This window comes from Panthera uncia (assembly GCF_023721935.1).
Source record: "Panthera uncia isolate 11264 chromosome E2 unlocalized genomic scaffold, Puncia_PCG_1.0 HiC_scaffold_19, whole genome shotgun sequence".
In the NCBI taxonomy this organism is placed as follows: domain Eukaryota; kingdom Metazoa; phylum Chordata; class Mammalia; order Carnivora; family Felidae; genus Panthera; species Panthera uncia.
Window position 1 is genome coordinate 17,478,782 of NW_026057588.1, and position 27,680 is coordinate 17,506,461.

At 53.5% G+C, this 27,680-nt stretch overlaps 1 protein-coding gene across 1 annotated transcript; it reads right to left on the reverse strand.

Moving 5' to 3' along the window:
* Window positions 1-920: 920 nt before the first annotated feature.
* GPI (glucose-6-phosphate isomerase) lies at window positions 921-26,818 on the reverse strand. Its single transcript, XM_049621038.1, has 18 exons — window positions 26,620-26,818; window positions 25,488-25,578; window positions 25,061-25,129; window positions 23,521-23,640; window positions 19,077-19,160; window positions 18,801-18,947; window positions 17,847-17,918; window positions 17,300-17,344; window positions 15,934-15,987; window positions 5,321-5,381; window positions 4,862-4,905; window positions 4,605-4,757; window positions 3,286-3,415; window positions 3,054-3,130; window positions 1,877-2,005; window positions 1,584-1,659; window positions 1,432-1,498; window positions 921-1,326 (listed from the first exon to the last, which is right to left on the reverse strand). The coding sequence occupies exons 1-18, from the start codon at window positions 26,739-26,741 to the stop codon at window positions 1,191-1,193; spliced, it is 1,677 nt and encodes a 558-aa protein (XP_049476995.1). The 5' UTR covers window positions 26,742-26,818; the 3' UTR covers window positions 921-1,190.
* Window positions 26,819-27,680: the final 862 nt, after the last annotated feature.

The window sequence follows — 27,680 nt, forward strand, 5'->3', positions numbered from 1 at the left end:
ACCAACCCAGAGTACAACTCAGAAAGGGGCAACCCAGGAGAGAATGGGGTGAAGGCAGCTGTGATGACGGGGCTTTTGTGAAAGGGGCAGCAGTTTCCCTGTCTAGACCCTGTATGATGATCGAGTGTAGACCCTGAAAGCTCAGCCTCCAGCCTGCCCATCAATTCTGCTCATTGACTCTTTATCTATCAATCTATCAATCTATCTTAATGCTTTTATTTATTTTTGAGACAGAGACAGAACATGAGCAGGGTAGGGGCAGAGAGGGAGACAGAATCCTAAGCAGGCTCCAGGCACTGAGCTGTCAGCACAGAGCCTGACGCGGGGCTGGAACTCATGGAGTGTGAGATCATGACCTGAGCTGAAGTCAGACGCTTGACTGAGTCACCCAGGCGCCCCTGCTCATTGACTCTTAAAGTAAAATTCCCTTTCTGCCTAAGGGGCCAAAAATATTATTTAATATCTTGAATAGAAGGTAAGTATCTTGAACAGAAGATAAAAGGGTAGTTTGCTCAAAATCCTTTTTTCAGTGCCTGTCTTCTGAAAGAAAAGAACTTCCTGAGCATCTGGCCAGAAGATGATCATTACCCTTAATCTGGGCTAGGCATTCACCCATAACAGACATAATCTAATGCAGCTTTTAGAACTAAGTATCCAGTGAACAGAAGCATGCAGTTCCTCCAAAATCACTGAGGTGAGGAGCGGATAAAAGAAAAGGATTTGCTTACAGTGGCTAAGTTGCCCTTGTGACTTTGTGCCCCATGTCTCCTCCACTCTCTTCTCAAGGGACCATCCTCCATTCTGGACCTGCTCACCACTTACAAGTCAAGCCTCAGTCGAGGCACATCACTCCTCCTGGTTGCCCTAGCTCCTGTGTAGAGCACCACTTCCAGAGACAAGAAGAGGCTAAGCCTCCAACCTCCTTTGTGGCATCTTTATTTTTCTGATACATGAACAGGGTGAACACGGTCAGAAAAATCAGCTGCACTGAAACACTTCAGCCAGTCGTAAAACAGAGGGCACACAGACATGGAGGAGTGATGATAGCAATCCCAGACCAGCTTCCCCCAAAGGGCTTGTACTCCAAGCCTACAGCCAGAAGGTGCTCTGGGAAGGACTGTGCAGTACATCTCTGGTGAAGAGGGACAAAGGAGGACCAGTCACAATAGGGACTGCAGCCAGGCATGAGTTTATTGGCTTCTGGCCTCACGCTCCTGCTTGATGAAGTTGATTAGCCCATTGGTGGAAGCGTCGTGAGAGGTCACTGGGCTACTGCCGTCAAGCTCAGGCTCGATTTTCTTGGCCAGCTGCTTTCCCAGCTCCACCCTGGCAGGACGATAAGAATAAGAGGAAGGTTCCAGCATCACCAGTGAAATCCGTAAGCCTGCCCACAGGCATTCTCCACCCTCCCCTTGAGGAGCAGCAACTCACCCCCACTGGTCAAAGCTGTTGATGTCCCAGATGATGCCCTGAACGAAGATCTTGTGCTCGTACATGGCTACAGAGGTGGCAGATGGGGCACATTAGGGCTCTACCAGCTTCATCCAACCTACCCCAGGCCAGGACCTTCCCCGCTCACTCACCAATCAAGGCTCCCAGAATGAATGGTGTGAGCTTGGTGAACACAATAGAGTTGGTTGGGCGATTTCCTTCAAAGACCTTCAGAAAACACCCAGGAATGTCCCCTGGTTAGTTGTGATCCCCAGATAACTTAAGAGGGGATGTACACCCTGTCCCAGAGGTCGGGATGTGCAGATCTGTAAGGACAGCCCCTCCTACTGTGTAGGACAAGGCAGGCACGCTGTGAATCCTTGCCCTGGCCTCACAACTTTTATCCTTCCGACTCCAGGATGCCACCCACTTCAGAAGTCCTGACCTTGTGTGGCAACAGCTTCTCAAAGTCCTCTGGACTCTTTCCTGCGGCCTGCAGCTCCTTCCGGGCCTCCTCTGTCGACTTCCCCTTCATCAGGGCCTCAGTCTGGGCCAAAAAGTTGGCCATGAGGATCTGAGAAGAGAGACACCCAGTTCTGCCAAGAAGTACTGTCTGAGCTTCAGGCAGAGGGGCAAGACTGCCTGGCAATTCTCAGCTGGGGTAGTCCCAGCCTCGGTAGGTTGCCAGCCCCCAACGTAGAGCTCAATGGAAGTGAGAGGGGACAGCAGGTCCCATCTGATGACAGGGTAAAGTAGGTAATGACAATAACTACCCTTTCAGGAACACGCCTGACTTGCCGAGGACCCTGCTAAGAACTTTAGCAATAGCTATCTTGTAAGATTCTGAGGGGCAAAAGCATCCCCTCTCTTTCCTAGTTGAGCCTGTCTCCCCAAGTCAACGGTGCTGAATCACAGAGGTAGAGAGAGGAAGAATCAGAATTCAAACCCAGGTCTCTGACTCCAAAGCCTGTGCTCAGTTACCCATGCTACTCTGCACACCCAACATAAGGTGCACTCAATCCTCTTCAAAGCCAGTGTCAGGTCAGGTTAGGTACTGGATGGTTTTCCCATTTGCTGCTGTGGTAAGTAAGATCTTTGCCCCCGCCCCTGCTGTTGCACCTATGTAGGTTACAGGACATGGCAAAAGGGATCTTACAGATGGAATGAAGGTAACAGACGCTGAGATAGGGATAGGTGGGCCCAATGTAATCACATGGGCCCCAAAAAGTAGAAGAGGAAGGCAAATAAGTTGGTCAGAGAGAATCAACAGAGGAGGCAGGACAGAATCAAAGCTGGAGAGGGACTCCACCTACCACTCCTGGTTCTGAGACAGTGCCACAGGCCAAGGTGGCTTCTTGGAGCTGAGAATCATCCGCTAGCTGCCATCAAGGAAACTGGACCTTGGTCCACCCTGAGCAAAGACCCAGTAGAGCCTGCTGGACTTCAGATCCATTGAAACCAATATAAAAACCGGGTGTTGTTTTAAGCCATTACGATTGTGTAATTTGTTATGGCAGAAACAGAAAACTAGTATAACTGCCAACCAATGCATCAGCTCTTTAATAGTTTGGGTGTAATGTGAGCCTGACAAAGTGTGAGGAGAGGCTGGATGGGGCTCTTACCTTGTGATGCAAACCCTTCCTTATTGGGTGCTGGGTCTGGACTGGGATGAGAAAGTCACAAGGTATCATCTTGGTGCCTGTAAGAGGGCACAGCGGTCACCCAAGCTCCTACCCTAGCCCATGGGGGCCACCCACGTGGCTGATAGGAGAGTGTTGACCTCAGGGAGAAGTCTCTGCCAGGGGGCCCTCCCCCTCCCGAGCAGCACCCCTGCCCAAGCCAGATGGGCCCTACCTTGGTGGATAAGCTGGTAGAAGGCATGCTGGCCGTTGGTCCCTGGCTCCCCCCACACAATGGGGCCCGTCTGGTGGTCCACACGAGTGCCGGACTTGGTGATGTACTTCCCATTGGACTCCATGTCACCCTGGAACAGGGACAGAAACCCAGCCCTCTATCTGCAAGTCTTCTTTTCTTCATGCGCCATGCCCAAATCCTGCCTGAGATGCACCGAGTATACCTGCCCTGCCCTGTGGGTTATCATCAGGCATGTTCCTTTCATCGCCCCTCGAGGACACAGGCTTGTGGCTTTCTGGCTTAGAGCACTGCGGGAAGGTAAAGGTGGGGATGGAGGTCTAAGGAGGACCTCCCTATGAGCAGAAACCAGTCACAGTATATTTAATTGATGTATTTCTTTTTAAATTATTTATTAAAAAAACATTTTTCTTAATATATATATTTGTTTTTGAGAGAGAGCACGCAAGCTGGGGGGGGGAGCAGAAAGAGAGGGAGATACAGGATCCGAAGCAGGCACCAGGCTCTGAGCCCAACGCAGGGCTCGAACCCATGGACCACAAGATCATGACCTGAGATGAAATCGGACGCTTAACCAACTGAGCCACCCAAGTGCCCCTCAAGTTTATTCATTTAGGTGATCTCTACACTCAGTGTGGGGCTCGAGCTCATGACCCTGAAATCAAGAGTTGCGTACTCTTCCAACCAAGCCAGTCAGGTGCCCCTCTTTAACTGTTGCCTTAGGGAAAGGCTGGCTGAGGTCCAGGGTGTACAGCCTTTGAGGTCTGTCACCTCAACTAGATGCTGGACTGTGGGGAGCCCTGAAAAGAGGCCCCCTGAAAGAGAATCTGGACCAGGAGAGATGCTGTTTGGTCCCTGGGGGCCCTGGAGATTCGAGGGGGTACAGAAGGCTGTGAGTAGCCCAAAGAGGCACCACAGACTGGGTGTGAGTTGCTTTTCTAGAGGGACAAAAGCAGTGCAAGCCATAAGAGTCCTGGCCGATGGCCCCCACCCTATCGCAGGCACACAGTGATGGCCAAGGAAGAAATGACCGAGCTGAGACCCATGCCCTAGCCAAGCCAGGGTCTGACTGGCCACCATGATAACCAGTCATGCCCCTCTATGGTCGTCAAACTTGGCTAACACTCAGATCAAACAGACCCTGGTAACAAAGAGTCATCCTGAGACTGAGAACAGAGGTGGGCCTTGGCTATACCCAAGGGCAGTGGGGGAGAAAAGCCCCTGGAGGGGCAAGAACCTGGGCTCATGGGCCTCCCAGTCCCCCCACAGGCTGACCCAAGACCTGGCCTGGCAGCTGGTACCTGCTGGAAGTAGGCGGCAAAGCGGTGCAGGTACTGGTCATAGGGTAGCATGGCCTGCGTCTCACACCCAAAGCAGTTGATGTACCAGATGCCCAGCAGAGCCAGCAGGACGGGGGCGTTCTTCTCCAGGGGTGTCGTACGGAAGTGCTGGTCCTGAAACAAGAGCAGGGTCAGTGAGAGCCGAGCAGCTGCCCAGGAGGAGAGGGAGCCGGAGCAACTACAGGTCTCTGGCAGAGAACACGAGCCTCAGCACTTACCATCCAGTGAGCCCCTGAGAGCAGCTGCTCGAAGTTGTCAAATCCTGCGACACAAAAGCAGCGTCAACAGAAATGGTCGTGCCCAGTGCCCTTCTGGCAGGGGACACAGCTTCTTCTGGACCCAAGGAAAGGCTGAGGTGCAGCCAGAAGAAAAAGGACCTGGGAAGACTTGGCCCTACAGAAAGTCTTTCTAATCAGAGTCTGCCCTCAGGGCAAAGGCAGACCTAACTTCATCCACCAGGGGAAATGGCAGGAGGGCAGTTGTGAGGGACAGAGATCAAGGCCAACCTGCAAACCCAAGAGAAAAAAGGCCTGCTGTCCTGACCCGAAAGAAATGTTCCAGTCAAGGGGAGAGAGGCCAGCATCCTCTGTGGGTCAGGAAGGTGTTCAGGGACATGAGACCCCCACTCCTGACCTCAGACTACAATATCATCTCCCAAGACTAAAACAAACACTCACCCACGTGCAGTGCAATGGAGAGTCCAATGGCTGACCACAGCGAGTAGCGTCCTCCTACCCACTAGGAGAGACAGGAAAAGGTGCTGAACGAGGGATGGCGCACCCCGCCCCCCCTCCCTCCTGCCACAAAACCTGCCCCCTGAAAGCAAGGCTCTTCCACAGGTGCAGCATGGAGGGCCAGGCCCAACCCACCTCTGGGAAGCAAGACAGCAGGCCAGGCGCTGGCAACTCTTTGTGCTGACCAACAGGACAGACTACGCGTGGGACCGATCAGAGCCACAAGACCCAACCGGAGACCTTACCATGGCTGGCCCTGTCTCCTCAGACACAGAGAGACCCGGCGCACCTCGGACCTGCGCCAGGCCCGGCCTTCTCCTCCGATAGACCCAGCGCCTCATACCTGCACCAGGCCTGGCCGCCTCCTCCTCCGACAGACCCGGCGGCTCATACCTGGTACCAGGCCCCATCTCCTCAGACAGACCCACAGACCCAGTGCCTCCTACCTGCGCCAGGCCTGGTCTCCTCAGACACAGACAGATCCAGCACATCGTACTTGGTGCCAGGCCCCACTTCCTCAGACACCAACAGACCAGCATCTCATACCTTGCCGGGTCTAGCCCCTCAGACACCGACAGAGCCAGTGCTGCATACCTGTGCCCGAGCCTCTTCGAATACTGACAGACCCAGCACCTCATACCTATGTCACGCCCGGCCGCCTCAGGCACTGACAGACCCAGAGCTCATACCCGTGTTTGGTCATGTCTCGGGAGACACTGACAGACCCAATGCCTCACACCTGTGCCAGGCCTATTCAAATACCGACAGACCCAGCCCTTCATACCTGTGCCAGGCTCTACCTCCTCACACTCTGACAGACCCAGCACCTCATACCTGTGCCAGGTCCTGCTTCCTCAGACACTGACCGACCTAGTATCCCATACCTGTATCCAGCCTCTCTGAACAGTGACAGACCCAACATCTTGTACCTGTGGCGAGCCCACCTACCTGGACACTAACGGGTCAGAATCTCATACCAGTACCCGGCTTGGCCTCCTTCGGCAGTGACAGACCCAGCGCCTCCTACCTGTGCCAGGCCCTGCATCCTCAGACGAACAGACCCGATGCCTCCTACCTGTGCCCAAGCACACTTCCTTGAACACTGAAAGATCCAACGCTACCTGGCCTTGGCCCTGCCTCCTCAGATACTAATATGCCTGGGCTTGGCCTTGCCCCTTCTGATACTGACAGACCCAGTGCCTCATATCCAAGCCTAGGGCTGCCTCCGGGGACAGTGACGGGCCCAGAGCTCATACCTGATCGTAGTCTCAGCCCCAAGACATACACAGGCCTACCATTCACACTTGCAGATTCCACTCTGTATCTTCCTGACACATTCACGTCTTCTTAACAGCTATTTATAGAGCACCTACCACATGGCTAGCACAGGCAACAGAAGCAGCCCACGGGGGCTCCCCAGATGTGTAAATGAAATAATCGTGCCAATAAATGTGAACTGAGATATAAGTGCTTGGGAGAAAGGAAATACACCAGTGAAACCAATTATGAAAGGAACCTGAGGAGTGCCTGAGCTTGAGCTTGGATCTAAGGAATGAGCAGGCATTACCCAGGAAAGCACTGAGTGGGGAGAAGCATTCCAGCAGCCAGCACAGCACAGGCAAAGGTCCTATGGCTAGAGCAGCCTTTCTCAATAGTGAGAGAGTTAAGCCCCACAGAAAATACTTTCAGTGACTTCACTTCTCAACTGTCCCAAGGATGGTCCAAGGCTAGTACTCTCCTAGAAGCAAAGAAGAGATGCTGATTCATTACATCCCCTGGATGCTTTGGGGCATTAGGGCTTAATTCTCTATTGGAGGCCCATTGAGACAGGCTGGGCAAGAGAAGCACAGCACATTCTAGATGAAAGAAGCAGCGGAGCTGGAGGGTAGAAGCTGAGAGGCAACGCCGGAGAATGAAGCAGGGAATGCCAGGGGTCATCAGGAACGTGACAGTACTGTGGATGGGGGTGCAGAGGACTGATTCAGGAACTTCAATCAAATAGGGTGAATTGAGAGAATGAGAGAATCAAGTGCAGCCCAGAGGTTTTTGGCCTGGGTAATGAGATGAACAGGGAGGCCCTTCACCTGGAAACAGTCCAGGTTTGGGGAAACCTTACCTGACAGACACCGTCCCAGGGGCCAAACCATGCATGACATGGGCTCTCAGATCTCACCGAACAGACTCAATTCTAGAAAGCAGACTGCCAAGCCGCTGATTTTGGCTGAGCCAGGTCATCAGACCTCACTTTTGGGAGCCAGGCAATGCCAGTGTCTGACTTGAGCCTCTAAGACCTCCACCTACAGGACACAGTCTGTAGAACTCACGTTCGCTGCAGCGGCTCTTTCAGATCACACCTTATAGCTCCTCAGTCAGTTCTATGCCTCTCCCACAACAAACCTCACTTTATCTAACTAGTTACAATTCTATTATTTCCCTCACCTGAGTAACTCAGACCCCAGTGCTATAGACCACACCCTGGACTGGCTACAGATCCTCATGCCTCTGCAAATACCATGAGCTCTGCCTATCGTGCCTGACCGGGGTACTGAGAACAGGAAGCTGCCCTGGCCAAGGCATTCCATCTGTCCTACCTGATCCTAAGGGTCCCCAGGCAGACCCAGGTACACATACCTACGATGACTCTGGCTTTCCCTTGAGGGCGGCCCATGCTACCCAAACCATGCCTGATCCTACCACCGAGGACCCCACCTGCACCTGACCCATATTCTCAGGCCCCACCAGCCACATCAGTTATGCATTCCTGGGCTAGAGCCTGCCTTCTCATTTCACCTAACAAGCCCAGGGATGCCAACTCATACCTGAATCCAGGTGACAAGAACCCACCTAAGATCACACTTATGTACCTCTGCCCACATGACTCGGGATCCATGGACTCACGACACTGCATGGATGCAGTGGCTTCGCCTGTGAGGTTAGCTCTGCCTACCTGTGTCCCGCCCCAGTACCTCATACTACAGGGTCACACACCTGTCAGAGACTGGCTCCAGAAAGCTCAGCGGGTGTACCCAGCTCCACGTATCTGCCTGACCCCCCACATCTCAGATGACAGACTCGGGCGTACTTCCCTGCGCCCAGCTCAGACTCCTCACACTTTCCTGAGAGACTCAGCTCTGTCTAAACAGGCCTGACCTCAACTCCCAGGCCCAACTTGAGAAACCCAGCTCCATTATCCCTTGTCTGACATGGATCTCGGCATCTCGCAGATCCGACATTAGCAGCCACTGCTTGACCTGGCAACAACCGCTCACTGAGGAGCCTCAGACCTCATCAGACACAAGTATCTCTGTGTATACCAGTGCTCTAGAGACCCCCCCCCCCCCCCCCCCGGCCCTGAGATGTGGCTCTCCCTCCCTGTGACTAACCCCGTGCTCTCCAAGCCTCCCCTCTAACTCTAAAACCTGGGCCAGCACACCTAAGCCAGAGCCACGTCCCAAGGACTTCACCAACAAGACTCAAGTGTAGATCTCTGGCTCCGAAGTCCATGCTTGAGAGAGCCACATCTACCTACTCTCGTCTAACTTAGGGCTTACAGACTTCCCTCGAACCCCACAGTGTCTGTCTACCTAAAGACCCCAATGCTGTGGGACTCGCCTGTGGCCACTCCACCCACCCAGGCTTAACCTTCTTCAGGTCCCCCCCACAAAGATCCAAGGGTACATGCCTTTGCCTGAATCCAACACCTGAAAGTCAACTCTACCTCCCTCACCTCCCTCCTCAGACCACACCTGACAGGCCAGCTCCACCTACCTTTGCTTGATCTTGGGTCCTGAGACCACACCTGGCAGGGCAGGTCTGCCTACTTTACGTGCCTGTGGCTCTTACGCTGCAGTGAGTGGGCCAGCTCTACCTACCTTCTACGACCCTGGCTCCTTATACTGTACCTAGCAGGCCAATTCTGCCTACCTGTGCTTGACCTTTAGCTCCTCAGACCATATCTGGTGGGCCACTTCTACCTACCTGTGCATGACTCTGGTCTTTAGATCACACCTGGAGGGCGATTTCTACCTACCTGTGCTCGACTCTGGGTCCTCAGACCACACCTGGCAGACCAGATCTGCCTACCTTACATGCCCCTGAGTCCATACATAGACCATACCTGGCTGGCCACTTCTACCTACCTGTCTCTGACCCCAGCTCCTCTAACCTGCCAGGCCAGCTCTGCCTACCTGTGCTTAACCTTGGCTCCTCAGACCGCACCTGGTGGTCGTTCTACGTACCTATGCTTGGCCCGGGCTCCTCAAACCTGACCTGGCAAGCCAGATCTGCCTACCTGTGTTTGACCCCAGTTCTTCACACTTAAGCTGACAGGCTAGTTCAACCTACTCGTGCCTGACCTTGACACCTTAGACCATACCTGGTGGGCCAGTTCTACCTACCTGTGCTTAATTAACACTGGCTCCTCAGACCTCACCTGGCAAACCAGATCTGCCTTCCTGTGTTGGACCCCAGTTCTTCAGACTTGACCTGACAGGCCAGTTCTACCTACCTGTGCTTGACCCTGAATCCTTAAGACCAATGGCTAGTTCCACCTACCTGTACTTTACCCCAGATCCTCAGATCTCACCTGGTGGACCAATTCTACCTACCCATGCTTGACTTTGGCTCCTCAGACCACAAATGATAGTGCAATTCTACCTACCTGTACTTGACCCTCGTTCCACAGACGTGACCCGCAAGCCAAATCCGCCTACCTGTGCTTGACCTCAGTTCCTCAGACTTCACCTGATATGCCAATTCTACCTACCTGTCCTTGACCCTGGCTCCTCAGACCATACCTGGTGGGCCAATTCTACCTACCTATGCTTGACTTTGGCTCCTCAGACCACTACACTGTCGTGTAGTTCTACCTACCTATATTTGACCCTGGTTCCTCAGACCTCACCCGGCAAACCAAATCTGCCTACCTGTACTTGACTCCAGTGCCTCAAACTTTACCTGACAGACCAGTCCTACCTACCTATGCTTAACCTGGGCTCCTCAGATCGTATCCTGGTTCCTCAGACCTCACCTGCTGGGCCAGCTCTGCCTACCTGTGTTTGACCTTGGCTCCTCCAACTGGCCCTTGGTGGGCCAGTTCTACCTACCTATGCTTGACTTTGGCTCCTCAGACCACAAATGACAGCGCAGTTCTACCTACCTATACTTGACCCTGATTCCACAGACCTGACCTGGCAACCCAAATCTACCTACCTGTGGTTGACCTCAGTTCCTCAGACCTCACCTGATATGCCAGTTCTGCCTACCTGTCCTTGACCCTGGCTCCTCAGACCATACCCGGCGGGCCAATTCTACCTACCTATGTTTGACTTTGGCTCCTGAGATCATACCCTGGTTCCTCAGACCTCACCTGCTGGGCCAGCTCTGCCTGCCTGTGTTTGATCTTGGCTCCTCCAACAACCCTTGGTGGACCAGTTCTACCTACCTGTGCTTGACCTTGGCTCTTCAGACCATACCTGGTAGGCCAGTTCTACCTATCTGTGCGTGACCCTGGTTCCTCAGATCTCATCCGATAGGCCAATTCTACCTACCTTTGCTTGATCGTGGCTCCTCAGATCATACCTGGCGGTCTAGTTTTACTTACCTGTGCTTGACCTTGGCTCCTCATACCTCACCTGGCAAGTCAGATCTGCCTACCTGTGCTTGACCCTGGTTCCTCAGACTTCACCTGATAAGCCAGTTCTACCTACCTTTGCTCGACCCTGGCTCCTCAGACCATACCTGGTGGGTCAGTTCTACCCATCTGTGCTTGGCCCTGGTTCCTCAGACCTCACCTGGCAAGTCAGATCTGCCTACCTGTGCTTGACCTCAGTTCCTCAGACTTCACCTGATAGGCCAGTTTTACCTACCTATGCTTGACCTTGGCTCCTCAGATCGTACCTGGCGGTGTTACCCGTGCTTAACCCTGGTTCCTCAGACTGCACCTGGTAAGCTAGTTCTACCTACCTGTGCTTGACCCTGGCTCCTCAGACCTCACCTGGCAAGGAAGATCTGCCTACCTGTGCTTGACCTCAGTTCCTCAGACTTCACCTCATAGGCCAGTTCTGCCTACCTGTGCTTCACTCCAGTTCCTCAGACTGCTTGATATACCAGTTCTACCTACCTGTGTTTGACCCTGCTTCTTCAGACCTCACCTGGCAAGCCAGATCTGCCTACCTGTGCCTGACCTAGGCTCCTCAGATCATACCTGGTGGTCTAGTTTTATTTACCTGTGCTTGACCCTGGCTCCTCAGACCATACCTGGTGGACCAGTTCTACCCACCTATGGTTGACCCTGGTTCCTCAGACCTCACATGCCAGGCAAGCTCTGCCTACCTGTGCTTGATCTTGGCTCCTCCAACCACCCTTTGTGGACCAGTTCTACCTACCTGTGCTTGACCTTGGCTCCTCAGATCATACCCGGCAGGCCAATTCTACCTACCTGTGCTTGACCCTGGCTCCTCAGACCTCACCTGGCAAGCCAAATCTGCCTACCTGTCTGTGCTTGACTCCAGTTCCTCAGACTTCACCTGATAGGCCAGTCCTACCTACCTTTGCTTGACCTTGGCTTCTCAGATCATACCTGGCGGTTTTACTTACCTGTGCCTGACTCTGACTCCTCAGACCATACGTGGTGGACCTATGGTTGACCCTGGTTCCTCACACCTCACCTGCCAGACCAGCTCTTCCTACCTGTGTTTCACATTGGTTCCTCAGACTTCACCTTGGTGAGCCCGTTCTACCTACCTGGGCTTGACCCTGGCTTCTCAGACCATACCTGGTGGGCCAGTTTTGCCTACCTGTGCTTGACCCCTGGGTCCTCAGACCTCACCTGGTGGGCTGGATCTGCCTACCAGTGCTGGACCCTGGCTCTTCGGACCACACCTGGCAGTGCAATTCTACCTGCCTGTGCTTGCTTCTGAGACTGTACCTAGTGGGCTAGCTCCGCCTACCTATACCTCATCTCCGTTGCTCACATCTCACCTAAGACATTCGGTTCTTCCCAGGGCTGGACTGTGACTTATTAGAACTCACTGGACAGATTGAGTGTTGTGAACCTGCCCTAATCTTGGCTCCACACACCTTACCTGATAAACCCTGCTGTACTCACCTGTGCTGAACTATACTGACAGTCCCAAGGATACAAACCTGTGCCATTTACAGACTCCGTAGACCCTTCCTGAGAAACTCAATTCCATATACCTGTACCTGGCCACAACTCGTCAATCTTGCAAAATAATTCTACAAGATAGACAGAGATGCAGTTCTGTCTGCTGATCTTGACCTTACCTAGGAGATCCAGATCTAGTCACTCGTACCCAATCCTGGTTCCTGAGATCTCACCTGAGAGACTGAGCCCTGTCCTCCTGACTTCACTTCATATCCTCAGAGATCATCTAAGAGATACAGTTCTTTCTACATACGCCTAACACCAGCTCCTCAGGCCTCGCCTGACAGATCTCGTCTACCGACGTATGCCTGAACTCAATGGTGAGACAGAGTTGAATGAACCTAACCATGGCTTTTCAGGTCAATCTACCTCTGCTTGCCTTTGGTTTCATAGATATTACCTGAAAAACTCAGCTCTACCCACCTGTGCTTGACCCCAGCTCCTCAGATTCAGAATACTAACCAGAGCCTGACCTCAGCATTCAGACCTTACTTGGCAGAAACCCAAAGTACAAACCTGTATCTCACCTCAACTCTTCAAGCCCCACCTGACACAGACCTGTTCTACATACCTGAGCCAGACCCAGAATTCATGGATGCAGTTCCCCTTCCCCTTCCTTTTGCCTGACTCCAGCTTTTCAGTCTTTTCCCAGGGGACCCAGGACCACCTCTAGGATCACCGAGTTGTGCACGACCAGAACTGCTGGATATCACCTGAGGACATAGCTCTGACCTGGACCTGACCATGGATTTCTAGTCCTCACTTGTCAGACTTTGCTCTCTCCGCCCTTTTCCGGCTCCAGTGTCCTTACCTGAGCAACCCGCTTCTACCTCTATGTGCCAAATCTTGGCTCCTCAGGCCTCCCTAAGAAACCTGCCTAGTTATACACACCTTGTCTGACTCTAGCTCCTGAGACCTCAGACAGATGTGGCTCTACAGACCGCCCCTGGCCGACTCCACTGTACAAACTTAATCCGAACAGATATTTCTCTCAGACGGGACAAATTCCTGGCTGCTTACCTGGGCCTGAGGGAGGACCGGTGAGAGCCCCTTGGTGCCTGAGTGACTTGGGCCTCAGACCTCTCACCCTATAGACGTGGGTCTCTAGACCTTTGTCTGCCACGAGCCTCTCAAACTATACCTTACCAACACGGCTCCTGTATCTTTTTCACATGCCCCAACTCCCCAGTCCTCACCTTTTATAACTTGCTCTATTCCCAACCTTCCCTCTCTGGGTCCCTCAAACCCCACCCCAGCCAGAACCCAGTGCCAGAACCTTGGCTGGTTGTGGATCCGCAAAGCTCTGCTAACCCCTGAGCTCTGCTTATCACACCTGGTCAGGATGCCGAGAGCCAGGTGGCTGATGTGGCTCAGGGGGCTTACGTGTATTTGCCTAATTCTGAGTTTTAATCACCTCATTTGAGTGAGCACACACCCATGACCTGATGCTCACTTTGCAGAACCAGTCAGGAGAGACCGCGATGTATATGACTGTCCTATGCCAGGGACTTCACTTCACAGATCCAGGTTAAAGTACCTGTACATGACTTTGGTTTCTCAGACCTCACTTGATAGAACCATCTGTAAATACTGGTGTCTTTTCCAGAATTCATAGACCTCATCAGTACCTTTACCTGTCCTTGCTCCTCCTCGGAACTCACCTGTACCTGTCCTGGCTCCTCTTCAGACCCCACCAGTCAAAATTAGCTCTCCAATGTATGCGGACTCTGGCTGAGCCGCTGAGCCCTGAAAAACCCCACTATTTACCATCGTACCTCTGCCTGATCCCGACACGAGGCTACCCCATGACTGACCCTAAATGACCAGGCTCACCACTTATATGTCCCCCTGCCAGACTGGACTCTTCTGATCTTACCTCAAAGCCAGTACAAAATCCCCTATGTCTGTCCTGACCCTCTATCTCACCTGAGACATACTAGGCTCCAGAAATTTCACCTGTCCCTGGCTCCTCAGGTGACACCTCTTGATTCAAAATAATATACATCCTTAGTGACCAAGGCAGGTCCCTCTTGCAGCCACTGTGTATGTGGTATGCGTGGCCTGGCCCAGGAGGCCTTCATTGGGCCCACCTCAGTCACTCAGGCCACACTGCCCAGCCCCAGCCCCATGCCTTACCCCAGGCCTTACCTGGAGACCTGCGCCTCTCCCTAAGCCACACCCCCCTTCATCTCTGCACGCTGGACTGTTACGGCCAGTGAAAACCCACAGAGGGGTGACTGGCAGGCCACTCGTTCCTGACCACCTCCTGTTCAGGCTCCAGATCCCGGGAAAGAGGTAGAAGGCGCCTCCCCTACTTTATCAGACATGCAACATGTTAGAAGCTGCACAGTCTCTCTCGACCGGGGTTCCTCATCTGAGCCACAGGATGCAGAAAATGATCTGAGTGACTCTTCTCAATTCTTCCAAGGATGGTACATAATTAGTCCCATTCTAGAAAGAAGTTAACTCATTACACACAACAGATGCCTCAGGGCCTTAGTTAGGGCTTCATTTTCTCCCAGACTCCGAGGCCTTCAGAGCTTTCAAAGGAGATCACATCTGTGGATGCGGCCACCGAGCAAACAGCTCCCAGTCTAAAGGCCTGCAAACAGCCCCAGTGGGAAAACTCCCATTGGATGACACCCTCTTTGGTGTGCCTGCCACGGTCACGTGTTAGAACAGCGCCTGCTGCATTCACAGCACCCACACTGCGCCCTGCACCCCAAGCCTCCCCTGCATTCCACAGCCAGAGCCCTTCTCCCACCAGGGCCACGCTCAGGCAAGCCGCAAGGATAGGTCCCGCTCACTGTTTGGCACCAGCTGTGGCCACAGCTGAGATGAGTCCCTGACCACCTGCTGCTAGGGCTGCTCAGGCGAGGTTTGTTCTGCAGGCTGCCTGACAAGGCTCTGTGCAGGCCCCAGGCCTGGCACCTCCTCTCTGCCATCTGCCGGCTGTTCCCACCCCTCCGGAGCAGGCCTGCCCAGTCACACCTCCTGCCTCACCCTGCCCCTTGGCCTTTACAGATTGCAGCTGCAGTTCAGAAAAAGGTCAACACTGAGAATAACTCACAACCTCAAGTTTAGTGAAGGGGGTAAGGGTGGCTCCAGTTACCCCACGGTGGGGGCCGCTGGCAGGCACCCAGGGGAATGTCATCTTGGCCTTGCAAGCTCAGCCCGCCCTCAGTGGAAGTGGAGCCCTCATCCTGACTGGGCTGCTCCTGCCCCATAAGCCTCTCTGAGGGCCTCTCGGCCATTTCCCAAAGCTAGGCATGCAGCAGGTGCTCAATAACTGTTGACCTGACCTCATAGGCCCCTCATGTGTGTCTCAGTGGTCACGCCTGGCAAAGGACACATAATTCACCCAGCACAAGGAAGTGTCTTTACTTACATCCCAGAACTCGAACATGTTTTGAGGGTCAATCCCAAACTCCTTCACTTTAGTCTAAAAGGGGCAAAGGGAAAGAAAGAAGGAAGCCTACATTAGCTGGAGGAGACCAGGAGCTCCTGGGTGCCAGGCGTCATGCCACTCAAGCTGCGGGCAGATGGGGCAGGGCTGGACTAGCGGAGTAGCCGGTCAATGACGGGCAGGAACCAGCAGATTTCACCCCTAGAACTGGACACAAGGCCGGCTCATACCCAGAAACAGCTGCAGCCTGGTGTCCGTGAAGCCCTCCTGTGGCGGGAGGCCACACACCCAGTGCGGGGACCTGGCCCACACACTGCCCTGCAAGACCCGCCTCCTGGACCTGTTGAGGTGCAGACACCAACCCATATGGGAAACTGAGCCCAGGGCGGGAACCCAAGAGGGGCAGGGGCCACCTCCCAGGCCAGGTGTCACACGGCCAGGATACCTGTCCAGCCCCTTCCAGTATCTGAGATGGTGACCCTTCCCCAGAAAGCCTTTAGGAGATGGCCAACCCTGTTCCTCAGGTGCTTGGTCCCCTGTGCACAGAGGGTCAGCAACCCTAGTCAGACAGGAGGAGATGACCCTATCGACCAGTCTCAACTCTGCCGGCAGAAGGCAGACAGTGGTGCTCTGGTCAGCCAGCGTTAAGAAGTGCTCCTGCCTCCCCTGTGGGTAGGGCAGCCCTGGAGGCAGGGGTGCGAGTCAGATATGAGGGGCAGAGGAAGTGGGGGGAACGGTTAGGAAAACCTATGTGCTTCCAGCTCTGAGACATAGCCTAGTACAAAGCCCACCAGACAGCAAGTGCCCACGAGGTTTGTTACTCCTGGCACACAGCCCCACCCCCCCACCTCGCACAGCCCCGGGCCAGGCAGAGTGTAAGAACTGGCAGGCAGGAGACCGGTGTTCTAATCCCAGCTTCACTGACTCATGCAGTCACTGGGCAAAAATCCTTCACCGGGGCTTAATGTTCTTATATAAGAAATGGGATGCACCCTCCACCCCTACCCTGCACATCCCACGTGGGGACAGACCAGGGGCAGGGTGGCAGAGGCCAAAGGAGATCATGTGTGTGGAGCGTTCTGGATTTCAGCCAGGCGTCGGAGGTAGACAGGGTCAACGGGATCCCTCTTTGGAGCTGCACAGATGTGACAGCAGGACGCAGAAGGGGTGTTGTGCCGCTCACCTCCGTGACAGGCAACTGACCCCTTCTATCCCATCAGCCCAGCCAAGATCCCCAGACGTGCGAATCACATCTCAGCTTGAGTTTTCTGAAAGGCTGTGACCTTGACACCTTGACGTGGCTGGGCCCTCCCAGGGAGGAAGTCTGGGAGCCCACACGGGCACTTACCGTGTTGGTAGACAGGGCGACAAAGTGCTTCGCAACTGCAGAAGGCTACAAGAGACAGAGCCAGGTTACACCGAACTGAGTCCAGAGGCCGCCCAAGGGTAGTGAGCCTCCCACCCCTGGAGAAACTGAGGTCCTGGGTGGGACTCACTGCTCCCAGTCCTGGGCTCTAAGGCTGTTGGAGGAGCCCCACGTCAAGGTCAAGAGGAGAGAGGAGTTAGAGGCCCAGCCTACCTCGCAGGCACACAAGGCCGAGGGTCCCTCCCCTCTAAACCAATGAGTGTGGCCAGGGGTAGAGAAGGCCCTACAAGGCCAAGGGACCTTAAAGTGCCATCAGCTAGTCAGAGCAGCTTCTGGCACACTTGATACGTCTGGGACTGAGAAACGTCTTAACCAGAAAAGGTGGGCACCAAGAGAGGCTGCCTCCTGCTGCCAACGTCAGGAGAAATACGGCCACATGTAGCGTTAGGCTTGGCCACTCAGGTGGACAGGCAGGCCCACCCTGTCCTTCCCAGCCCACGCAGTGCCCACCACCCACCCCAGCACTCACATCCTTGGCAGACAGGAGAAACCACTCCTTCGCTGTCTCTGCATTCGTAATGGTCTCCTGGGTGGTAAAGGTCTACAGCCAGAAAGTACAGCAGTCAGCCCCCAGCTCAGGGTCGCTGTGACCCAGAGCCAGGGTTCAGTGGCAGAGGCCATGTGGGTGCCCAGTTATCACCAGGAGCAGTGACAGTCACTCCAACCTCTGCCCAACTGTCCACAAAGTCACAATGAGTGGTTCTGTCTGGGGCAGAGGCCTGGAAGTATTACCATGATCCTGTGATTCCAGGACTTCCCAACCAGATTAGATTGAGAAGAATCCTAGTGAAAGCCACATACACAGCCCCCATCCCACCCACACACACCACTCCTCCACCACAGGTCAAAGGCCAAAGCATCTTCCAGGAAAGGGGCAGTGGCCACGCTGGGGGCTCCTTTGGCCCAGGCTAGGCTGTGATCTCAGAATCCAGATGGAATTCTTCATATTTTATGTGCACTGATGGGAGTAAACAGGGCATAAATGGCCACAAACAAAACCCAGGCTGGGCACAGATCCCACAGAACAAGCAGATATGAAAGTTCTGGGGCGCCTGGGTGCCTCAGTGGGTTAAGCGTCCAACTTCGGCTCAGGTCATGATCTCACAGTTTGTGAGTTCGATCCCCGCATCGGGCTCTGTGCTGACAGGGCAGAGCCTGGAGCCTGCTTTGAGTTCTGTATCTCCCTCTCTCTCTCTCAAAAACAAACAAACAAATAAGCAAGCAAACAAGACGAAGGTTCTAACTGACCAGTTCGGGTTTCCATCAGGTAAACCGCATTTACCGCCTGACAAGAACAGTCTGAGCACAGCTTGCCAGACCTGATCCACGAAGCACGATGTGCTCAGGAGGGTCTACCCACCCCGCCCCACCCCCACCAACCACACACAGGGCTGGGGAGCCAGGCTGGGTCCAAGGCCCGTACCTTGGAGGCAATGATGAACAGGGAGGACTCGGGGTTCAGGGTGGCCAGAGTTTTGGCAATGTGGGTCCCATCGATGTTGGAGACAAACCAGACCCGGGGACCTCCTGAAGAATACGGCTTAAGGGCTTCAGTCACCATGAGGGGTCCCTGTGGGGAGATGCAGCATCAGAAAACAAGACTCAGGGCCTACAGAAGTGGGGAAAGCCAGGTCTTACCCTGGAAAAACCAAGACTCTGGGTGGGACCCCTCACCCCATCCCAAAGGAGTCCTTCTTACCAGGTCAGAGCCACCGATGCCGATGTTGATGACGTCCGTGATGGGCTTGCCTGAGTACCCCTTCCAGTCACCACTTCGGACACGCTGGCACAGAGTGGGAGGTGTGTTCAGCCCAAACCTCCAAGTATAAAGTGCTGCTCAAAAGGATCCTCACATCTCAAGCCCAACGTCCAGACCCTCACAGGGTCCTACTGAGACCACACTGGCAAATCCCTGCCATACTCAACCCCCCAGCTAGACCCTATTTCATCATTAACAAAGTGGGGACACCCCCATCTCAGTAACATTGTCAGAATTTGCCAAACGGGGGTGAACTCTCAGCAGAATCTAATGTATGAGAGACTGAGAGACGTGAAATGCCAACTACTGGGGCTGGTGCCAGGAACAGGACCATCAGACATGCAGCCAAGCTCCACACGGACCCCACCGATTCCTGTCTCCTGGTGTTTACAACACTGCATACCACCCCCAAGCTGAATAAGGGACCTGTGCACCCATCAGGTACATTAACCCATTAGTTGTGTTAAAGGAACCGCCTAGCTTCTTGGGTTTAGAAATTCCCAGCTTGTCTAGGCAACAACAGGGGCTAAAATTAAGAGATGGCTCTTTGGCAAAGATCAAATCTAGGGCACAGTGAGAAGGTGAAGCAGAGAGTGTGGCTATAAAATGCTTTGTTTAGATCTCAGAAGGAGCTAAAGTGGTAACACAGAAAACATTTTGGTCAAATATCCGGCTTCTGAGAAAACTGACTCTCAAAAACAATGATAGAAAAGGCCTTGTCTTGAAGATATCTGTAGGTATGGCTTTTGCCTGATGGAGTGAACCCCCCCTCAGTAAGCTTCATAGGAGACCCACAAAGACAACTGAAGTGTCAGAAACACTACTGGCTTGGACTGAAAGGGACAGAGATAGTACAAAAGGAAAAGAGGGCTTTAGATACCCACATTTTTTTTTTCCCAACATTTATTTTTGAGAGAGAGAGAGAGAGAGAGAGTGAGCAAGCAGGGGAGGGGCAGAGAGAGAGGGAGACACAGAATCCAAAGCAGGCTCCAGGCTCTGACCGGTCAGTGCAGCGCCTGACGGTACGGCTCAAATTCACAGACCACAAGATCATGACCTGAGCCGGTATTGGAAGCTTAACCAACTGAGCCACTCAGGCATCCCTAGATACCCACGTTTCTATGGGCAGTAAGCAGGCTGAAAAACCTATGTAGCTGCAAACACAAACTACCTTTCAGGTAAAAAGAATGAATGAGGGCAAGGCCAAAATCCTTGAGAAATGATTCCTAGACCTTGAGTCCTAACCAAGCCAACCTCAAGTCTATGTCCTGCTGGATTTCAAAATGGTTTGGACCAATGACTCCTGTGTGCCTCCCATCTCCCCTCTCTTCGAACAGGAATTCTCCTGTATCAGATATCCTACACCTACCTCACCGTTGTGGGTTGGGTGTGTGCGGTGCAAATAAATTGTTTCTTTAATTCATATGTCTTCACATCAAAAGGAAGTATATCTGAGTTGCATTAAAGGAAATGCAGATACTGCTCGACCTCTACCTCATCCTGATGATGAGGTTCTGGACTTCCAGCTGATCTTGTAATGGGATACAGCCTTAGGAGAAAGTGAGTAGGGTGTTCTCCATGTGGAAGGAACATAATCACTGGGAGCCAGAAGGCAGACTGTGTAGCCAACTCCCAAGATCGCTCCCAGTGGTCCTCACCTCCTTGTGTTCACGTCCTTGTGTTGTCCCCTCCTCCTTTGATCAGAACTGACCTATACAACTAACACAGTCGTACAGGAATGAAAGATGTAATTTCACGTGCTAGCTCAAGGTACTAAAAGACCCTGAGGCACTCTGTCTTGCTCTCCCTTGGATCACTCACTTGGGGAAATCAGCTGCCTTGTCATGAGGACACTGCTGTACGGAGGTCCGCAAGGTGAGGAACTGAAGCCTCCCCAAAGCCAGCACTAATCGCGAGTGAGTCCTCTTGGATGCAGATCCTGCAGGCTCCACCAAGCCTTCAGATGAGCGCTAACCTTGGCCAGTATCTTGACTACAACCTTATGAGACCAGAAGCAGCCAGCACAGCCGCTGCAAATCCTGATCCACAGAAACGTCAATCGCTGTCTTCAGCTGCTAAGTTTTGGAGCAATTTATTATATACCAATAGAAAACTACTACATACATCTTTCCCCAAACCAGTAAGACCCAGCAACCTTTTTCTTTTTTAAAATAATAAGGCAACCAATTGTCATGGGAAGTTTTCCATCAATAAAAAAATAAAGTTCTTTGGCTTCTCAAGCCTCCCTCTCACCATTAAAGTTTTGTTACAATAAAGCATCCCAGGGGAGAAAACTTGTGTCTTTAATATGACTACGCACAGCCTTTCTTCCACCAGATGGGGTTTTACAACACATGCCAGTTTTGCAATTTCCATTTCCAACTTCATTGCACATCCTCAACAGCAGGGCAGGTCAAGGTAACCATAGCTCCCTAATATATAATGGTGCCCGGGACCACAATATATAAACATATACTGATTTTACTAATTAGTTCATTGATAAATGGGCTCAGGCTGTTTGTGGTTTTTAATTTTTTTTTCATTTTTAAAGATTTTATTTTTAAGCAGTCTCTATGGCCAACGTGGGGGTCAAACTCACGACCCCAAGATCAAGAATCACACGCTCCACCGACTGAGCCAGCCAGGTGCCCTGAGCCCAGGTTGTTTGTGACTTTTGACACTATAATCAGGATCATGGCGAGCATCCTCAACCTGACCTTGGCAAACTTCTAACCTCGGCACAGCTATGGGGAGTGTTCCTCACCGTAGAATTGCTGCCACTCAGTAGCTTTTTTTGAACTATAAATACCCCATCAGTCTGAGTCAGGTATCCCACAGCCAGCTCTAAAGGAGTGCTTTCCTGGAAACAGCTTCCCGGACGGCCAGCACCACACTCTCCACGCCGCAGGCCTGAGCACACACGCGCTCATCCGAAAGAGCACCAGCTTCTGACACGTGTCAGCACTACCACTCACCCCTGATGGCTGGAAAGGCCCTTCCCTACACCCAAAGCCCATCATAAGTACCGACCGCACTATTAAGGAACACTGTGGAATCCAGAGTCTCATCAGGATGCCAACCCTTCCTCACCCCACAAAGTTCTACTCATTTGGCCAGGCCACCAGGACTGATGGCCAGATCACTCCTGCTGTCTGAGGTCTGAAATGGTTGGGAGCCAAAGCAAACAGACTTGGGCCAGTCACAGGTGGGGGTCACTGCTCCCAGGGACAAGCTGACCAGAGCCCAGACTATCACTCTCAGAGCACACACAGCCCATACATGCTATGTGCACGTGTGCATGCGCGCACATGCGCGCGCGCGCACACACACACACACACACACACACACACACACACACACACGTATACCACCCCTGTACCCCAGGCTTGAGGATGTGCTCTAATCCTTGCAGAATCAACCCTGGAACAGACACTAAGGCAACAGTGGTTGATGTGGGGAAATCTCTAGCTGATCTCTGAAGCAACATCTACACCCACCCACCACAGGAAAAGGAGGCACCATTATGTGGACAGAGGGACATGTCCTACTTATTTACAAGTATAAAAAAGCTGCAAAAAGTAGTTAAAAACGAACCCATGTGTATGTATACATGTGTACGTACACGTTTCAAAGAAGAGAGAGATGTACGTATACACATAGCACACGCATAGGAAGCTTTCAGAAGATTTCACAGAAACTGCTATAAATGCTGCCTCTGGAGAGCAAGCTGGGGGCACGGTCAAGGAAATGTTAAAACATTGAATTTATCGTGGCACCTGGGTGGCTCAGCTGGTTGAGCATCCAACTTTGGCTCAGGTCATGATCTCACAGTTCATGAGTTCAAGCCCCGCATCGGGCTCTGTGCTGACAGCTCAGAGCCTGAAGCCTGCTTTGGTTTCTGTGTCTCCCTCTCTCTCTGCCCCTCCCCCACGTGCACACACTCTCTCTCAAAAATAAGCATGAAAAAAATAAAGTTAAAGTAAAAAACCATTCAATTCATCTAGTTCTAGATTAAAAAATAAGGGCATGTTGCTAAAGAGATTAGAAAAGCAAGTCTCTCTTCTACCTGCTCTACCTCCTCTCCTCTACCACCCCATCCCTTAGGGGCCTCAGTTTTCTTTTCGGATCTTTGTTCTGGCCAGACTGTCACCGTGAGCCCACAGGTGATTACAGTTCAGCAAAGAGGTTGCTCTGTGGCTGCCAGTGGTAGGTCCATCACAACAAGGGTAGAGCCCCCAGGCCAGCGAGCACACAGACCGCCTCCATGCGATGAGGCCTTGAGTTCTCTCCAAGCAGAATGGAGGGGCGGCCCATCAAGGTCCCCAGATTCTCAAACACATGCACACCCACGGCCAAGGGCAAGTCCAGCGCAGGAGCTGCTTACCTGGCAGAAAGACTTCATCTTCTCCAGGACCCTGTTGACCTCTGGCATCACATCCTTACCATCCACCAGAATGGGGGTGTTTGACCGGTTCCGCAAGGCCACATGCAGCACTGCGCGATCCTGGGGATGCAGTCAGCGTGTGAAGACCCCCACCCCCACCCCCAGCCCAGGGCAGCCACGCCCCCGGGGGGGCACGGTACAGCCTGGGTGAGGAGTCAGCCCAGCCCTTTCTCCACCGGACACGCACGCGAGCCCTGAGATGTGTTAGTACCACGGTTTTGTACTGAGAATCTACTGCGTGCTTATGGGTGTAGAGGCTACCCCGGGACCTGGAGGAGGCAGGCGTGTGCTGCTCCCCTTTGGCTACAGTCACAAGGGGAGGGAGACCAGGAAAAGCCCAGGGAGCCCCTCGGTGTTCAGAGCATGAAAAGCCAAGAAAAGAGGAACAGAGTGAGCAAAGGCAGAGAATGGGAACACAGGTGAGAGACACAGAGGACCAGGGGTCGTTAACCTTGTCTCACCTCCTCCGTGAGAGTACACGGTAGTTGCTGGCACCTTCTGAAAAGTACCCCCAGCCCCTTGGATGTGGAGCAAAGAAGGGACTCAAATGTCCCTCACCAAGCGGCCCCACCCCACCGACTGCCAGAAACCAAACCAAACCAAACTGTAGGCCCGTGACAGGTGCCAAGGAGCTGTCCTTGTCATGTGAGAGCAACAGTCCCATCAAGCTGAAGCCAGTAGAGGAGTCCTTGAAGGAAACAGCTCTATAGATCCTAGGTGGATAGGAAAGAGACGGTCTCTGGACTCCAACCCAAGGGGAGGTTCACTAAGGTGGAAGACATCATGCCACTCTACCCTCACCCTGCCCAACCTCACTCCTGTCTGACATTTATAAGAAGATGCACTCCTCCAGGAAGCCCTCCTTGACTGCAGCTTCCCTCAGCCTAGCCCAGCAGTGAGACAAGTTGAGTTTGAAACCTTGCTATCTCTTATAACGTCTTGGATAAGCGACTTGCCCTCTGAGCCTCAGATTCCTCTTGGGTGAAGGAGGATAATAACACTGTGAGAATAAGACTCTTAGCACTCAGTGATCATTATGCCTCCAGGCTTCCACAGCAATTCAGGAACAGGGCCCCCAAGGCCTGGCTGTATCTCTGCTTCCTACTAATGCCTACCACTGAGGAGGTTGATCTTCTGTCCTAAGATTTCTCTTTTCATTAATAAAACTCAGAGCAAAGATAGACCAGAGTTAAGTTCTCTGAGCATGCCTTAAGAAGCCATCGCCCTGCAGGCTTGAGATGTGCTCTAGGCAGACAGCATTCCACCCTCACCAAGTCCAGACTGCCAGTCTTGGGGAAGATGCACCCCATGGCCCTGCAACCCACTCAAGGAAATAGGCTTTCAGGCTCCTTGTTAAGCAAAAACATTGCTGAAGAGCAGAGGTGAAGACACCGTGCGGTGCTCTCAGTCAGATGAGCCCCAAAGGGAAGGAAGAGGCCCTGGAGGGTATGTAGAGTCGGCCATCCCCAGGCCAGCTCACCTCGGTGAAGTTGATCTTCTCGCCATTGAACATGCGCTCCCGGGCAGCCTCCACACCCCTGGACTTGGCCTGGGAAGAGAAGATACTGAGGCCTGATCCACTCACACCGGCAACCAAGTGCCCAAGCCACCAAACTCTAGGCTTGATGCAGTCCCAGTGGGGCTGACAGACAGCTGCAGCCTGGTGCCCCCCACCCCACTGCCTGCGAAGGGTCTGCTCAGACACTGGCACCGAATCCCCTGGGACGCTGCTTAGAATCGGGGTGGGGGAGGGCAGGAGCTCAGAGCCCTGTGTCGGCACAGAGGCAGTGACTGAGGTCCGCTGAGGGAAGGAAATAAAATTGCTCAAGGACCTGTAGGCTCCCAGGACCCCGGTTCGCTTGCCATGCTGTGGGTCACAGGTCAAGCCCCCCACAGCAGAACATTACCAGGTCCACCAGCATCTGCATCACACTGTCGGTCACAAGGTTCTTTGAGTAATCCACCAGAATCCGCCCATGGTTGGTGTTCAGGGTCAAGCTGCAAAAAGATGGCAGAAGCCACTGACCACACCCTGTTTCTCAGGAGAGCCCATTCCCCGACCAGAGCTGCATCCACAAAATAACATTCTCCCTGAGCCACACCCCAAACAAGCCTCAGCTGCTCAGCACAGCGGTGCTGTCGCCTGTCTGCCCACCAGCACAGTGAATGGGGCCAACCTCACACAATGGGGCTGCAGACCCTTCCTGAGGAGCCATTCCTCTGCTAAAACCGGGAAGACAACGGCTGGGTGCACTGCCCCTGCCTACCCCGTGGAGTGACCATTCCCTCCTAGAGCTTCCACTCTGCGACTCAACTTAATCGGGAAAAGACTCAGAAGGCAGGGCTGGTCATGGGGCGTCCAGTCTGGAGCCACAGATCTCCCCTCCCCAACACACCTGCACCAGTCACCGGAGCACCCCGAGATTCCTGCCCCCCCCCAAGATTTCCTCCCACTGATTCCTTTCCATTTCCTGGTCATGCATAGGTCTGCACACCGAGCTTCCTTCGTAGAAATCATGCCCCCACATCTCCACCTTTCTCCGCGGCTCCCCGCAAATCCCCCAGACCCGCCCACCCACATCGCAAACCTCGGGGGTCCCCGTCCGTTCTGGGCCAGGAGCGGGGGGTTCAGGGGACAGCCCTCTCCCGCCTGCTGCGTCAGCTAGGGCCCCAGGCCACAACTGCGGAAGGAGCCCCTTCTCAAACGGCAGGCATTAGAGGTGGGGGGCGGGGACAGAAGGTGGAGAGAGATGCCCCTGCGGAGGGAGAACTGCGGAGGGGCCCGCTTCTCATGACTAAGCAGTCCGGCTCCGAGACCTCCGCGAGCCCCCAGGAACCTGCTTCAAGGAGGCTTCAAGGACAAACTGGGGCCTGGGCCTGGGCCCCGATCCGTGGCCGGGGTCGGCCGAGGACCCCCGGGGACCGCCGGCCCGACCGCCCCGGCCCCGGCCCCGCACACCTGACCCTATGTGCGGCGCCCTGTGCACCCGGATCCGGGTCCCGCACGTCCGCGCCCCGCCTGTGGCCCCGCGCGCGCACCTGAAGTGGTTAAAACGTTCCTTGTCCCCCTCGAAAAGGCGGCGCAAGTTGAGGTCAGAGCCGTGCTCGCGATACCATTGCTGCAGCTTCTGGAATTGCGGGTTCTGGGTGAGCGCGGCCATGGCGACAGCAGCGGGGTATTCGGACTGGGACGTGCTTGGAAGAGGAAGAGGGGGGGGGGGGGGGGCGCAGCTAGCGGGGGGACGGGGCGCGCAACCCCCCTTATGGGGGGGGGGGAGGCGCCCCGCCCCCCCCCCCCCCCCCCCCCCCGCTTCCTTCGTCCATTCATTCAATACCTTCCCAGGTAGTGTTCCCACTTCCCACTACGTCCCAGGTAGTGTTCCAGGTGTTGTAGATACATAAGTAATAAATACATATATGGTGGGTCATAGGCTGGTAAGTGCTACTTTGAAAAGGAAAGCTGGAAAGGGTGCTGGAAATTGGGGTTGCAATTTTGAATAGAATGGCCAAGGTTAATGACTAATGAGGTGACTTTTTGAGCAAAAGCCTGAAGAAGGTGAGGAAGCCAGCCACTTTAGATGTCTGGGGGGAAAGTGCTCAGGCAAAGGGAAGACCAACTGGAAAATTCCCCAGCGAGCACGCTTAGGTGTTTCAGAAGCGGAAGGAGGCACTTGTGGCTGGCGTGGTGTGAATGAAAGAAAAAGAAGTTGAGTTCAGAGAGGGAAGGAAAGCAAGAAGACCACAGAACTTACAAGACCTTGTGAAAACTTTGGTTTTGTGAGAGCGACAGGAAGCCATCGAAGGGATCTAAGCAATGGAAAGACATCATTTGACATGTTTACAAATTACAGACCCACAAGGTAGCAGGAATGGAAATGAGGGTGACAGATTGGAGGCTACTGCAACAATACAGGCCAGGGATGAAGGTGACTTGGGTCAATGTGGTAGGAGTTGGGTATGGTGATCTAGACACACTGAAGAACTGAGAGACAGAAAATGAACAACCAAGGGTTACATCCACTTTTTAACCCAAGATCCTGGAAAAATGGAATTGTCATTGCATCTTGGGGAGATGAAAATTTGGGGGGGAAGATCACAAA

Bases quoted from the DNA above. Each gene is read 5' to 3' on its own strand.
- GPI (XM_049621038.1), bottom strand. From the start codon at position 26,741: ATGGCCGCGCTCACCCAGAACCCGCAATTCCAGAAGCTGCAGCAATGG. The intron at 25,579-26,619 runs GTGCGCGCGCGG...ATCTTTTTGCAG, and splicing joins GAACGTTTTAACCACTTCAG to CTTGACCCTGAACACCAACC. The intron at 17,919-18,800 runs GTACGGGCCTTG...TTCTGGCTGTAG, and splicing joins TGTTCATCATTGCCTCCAAG to ACCTTTACCACCCAGGAGAC.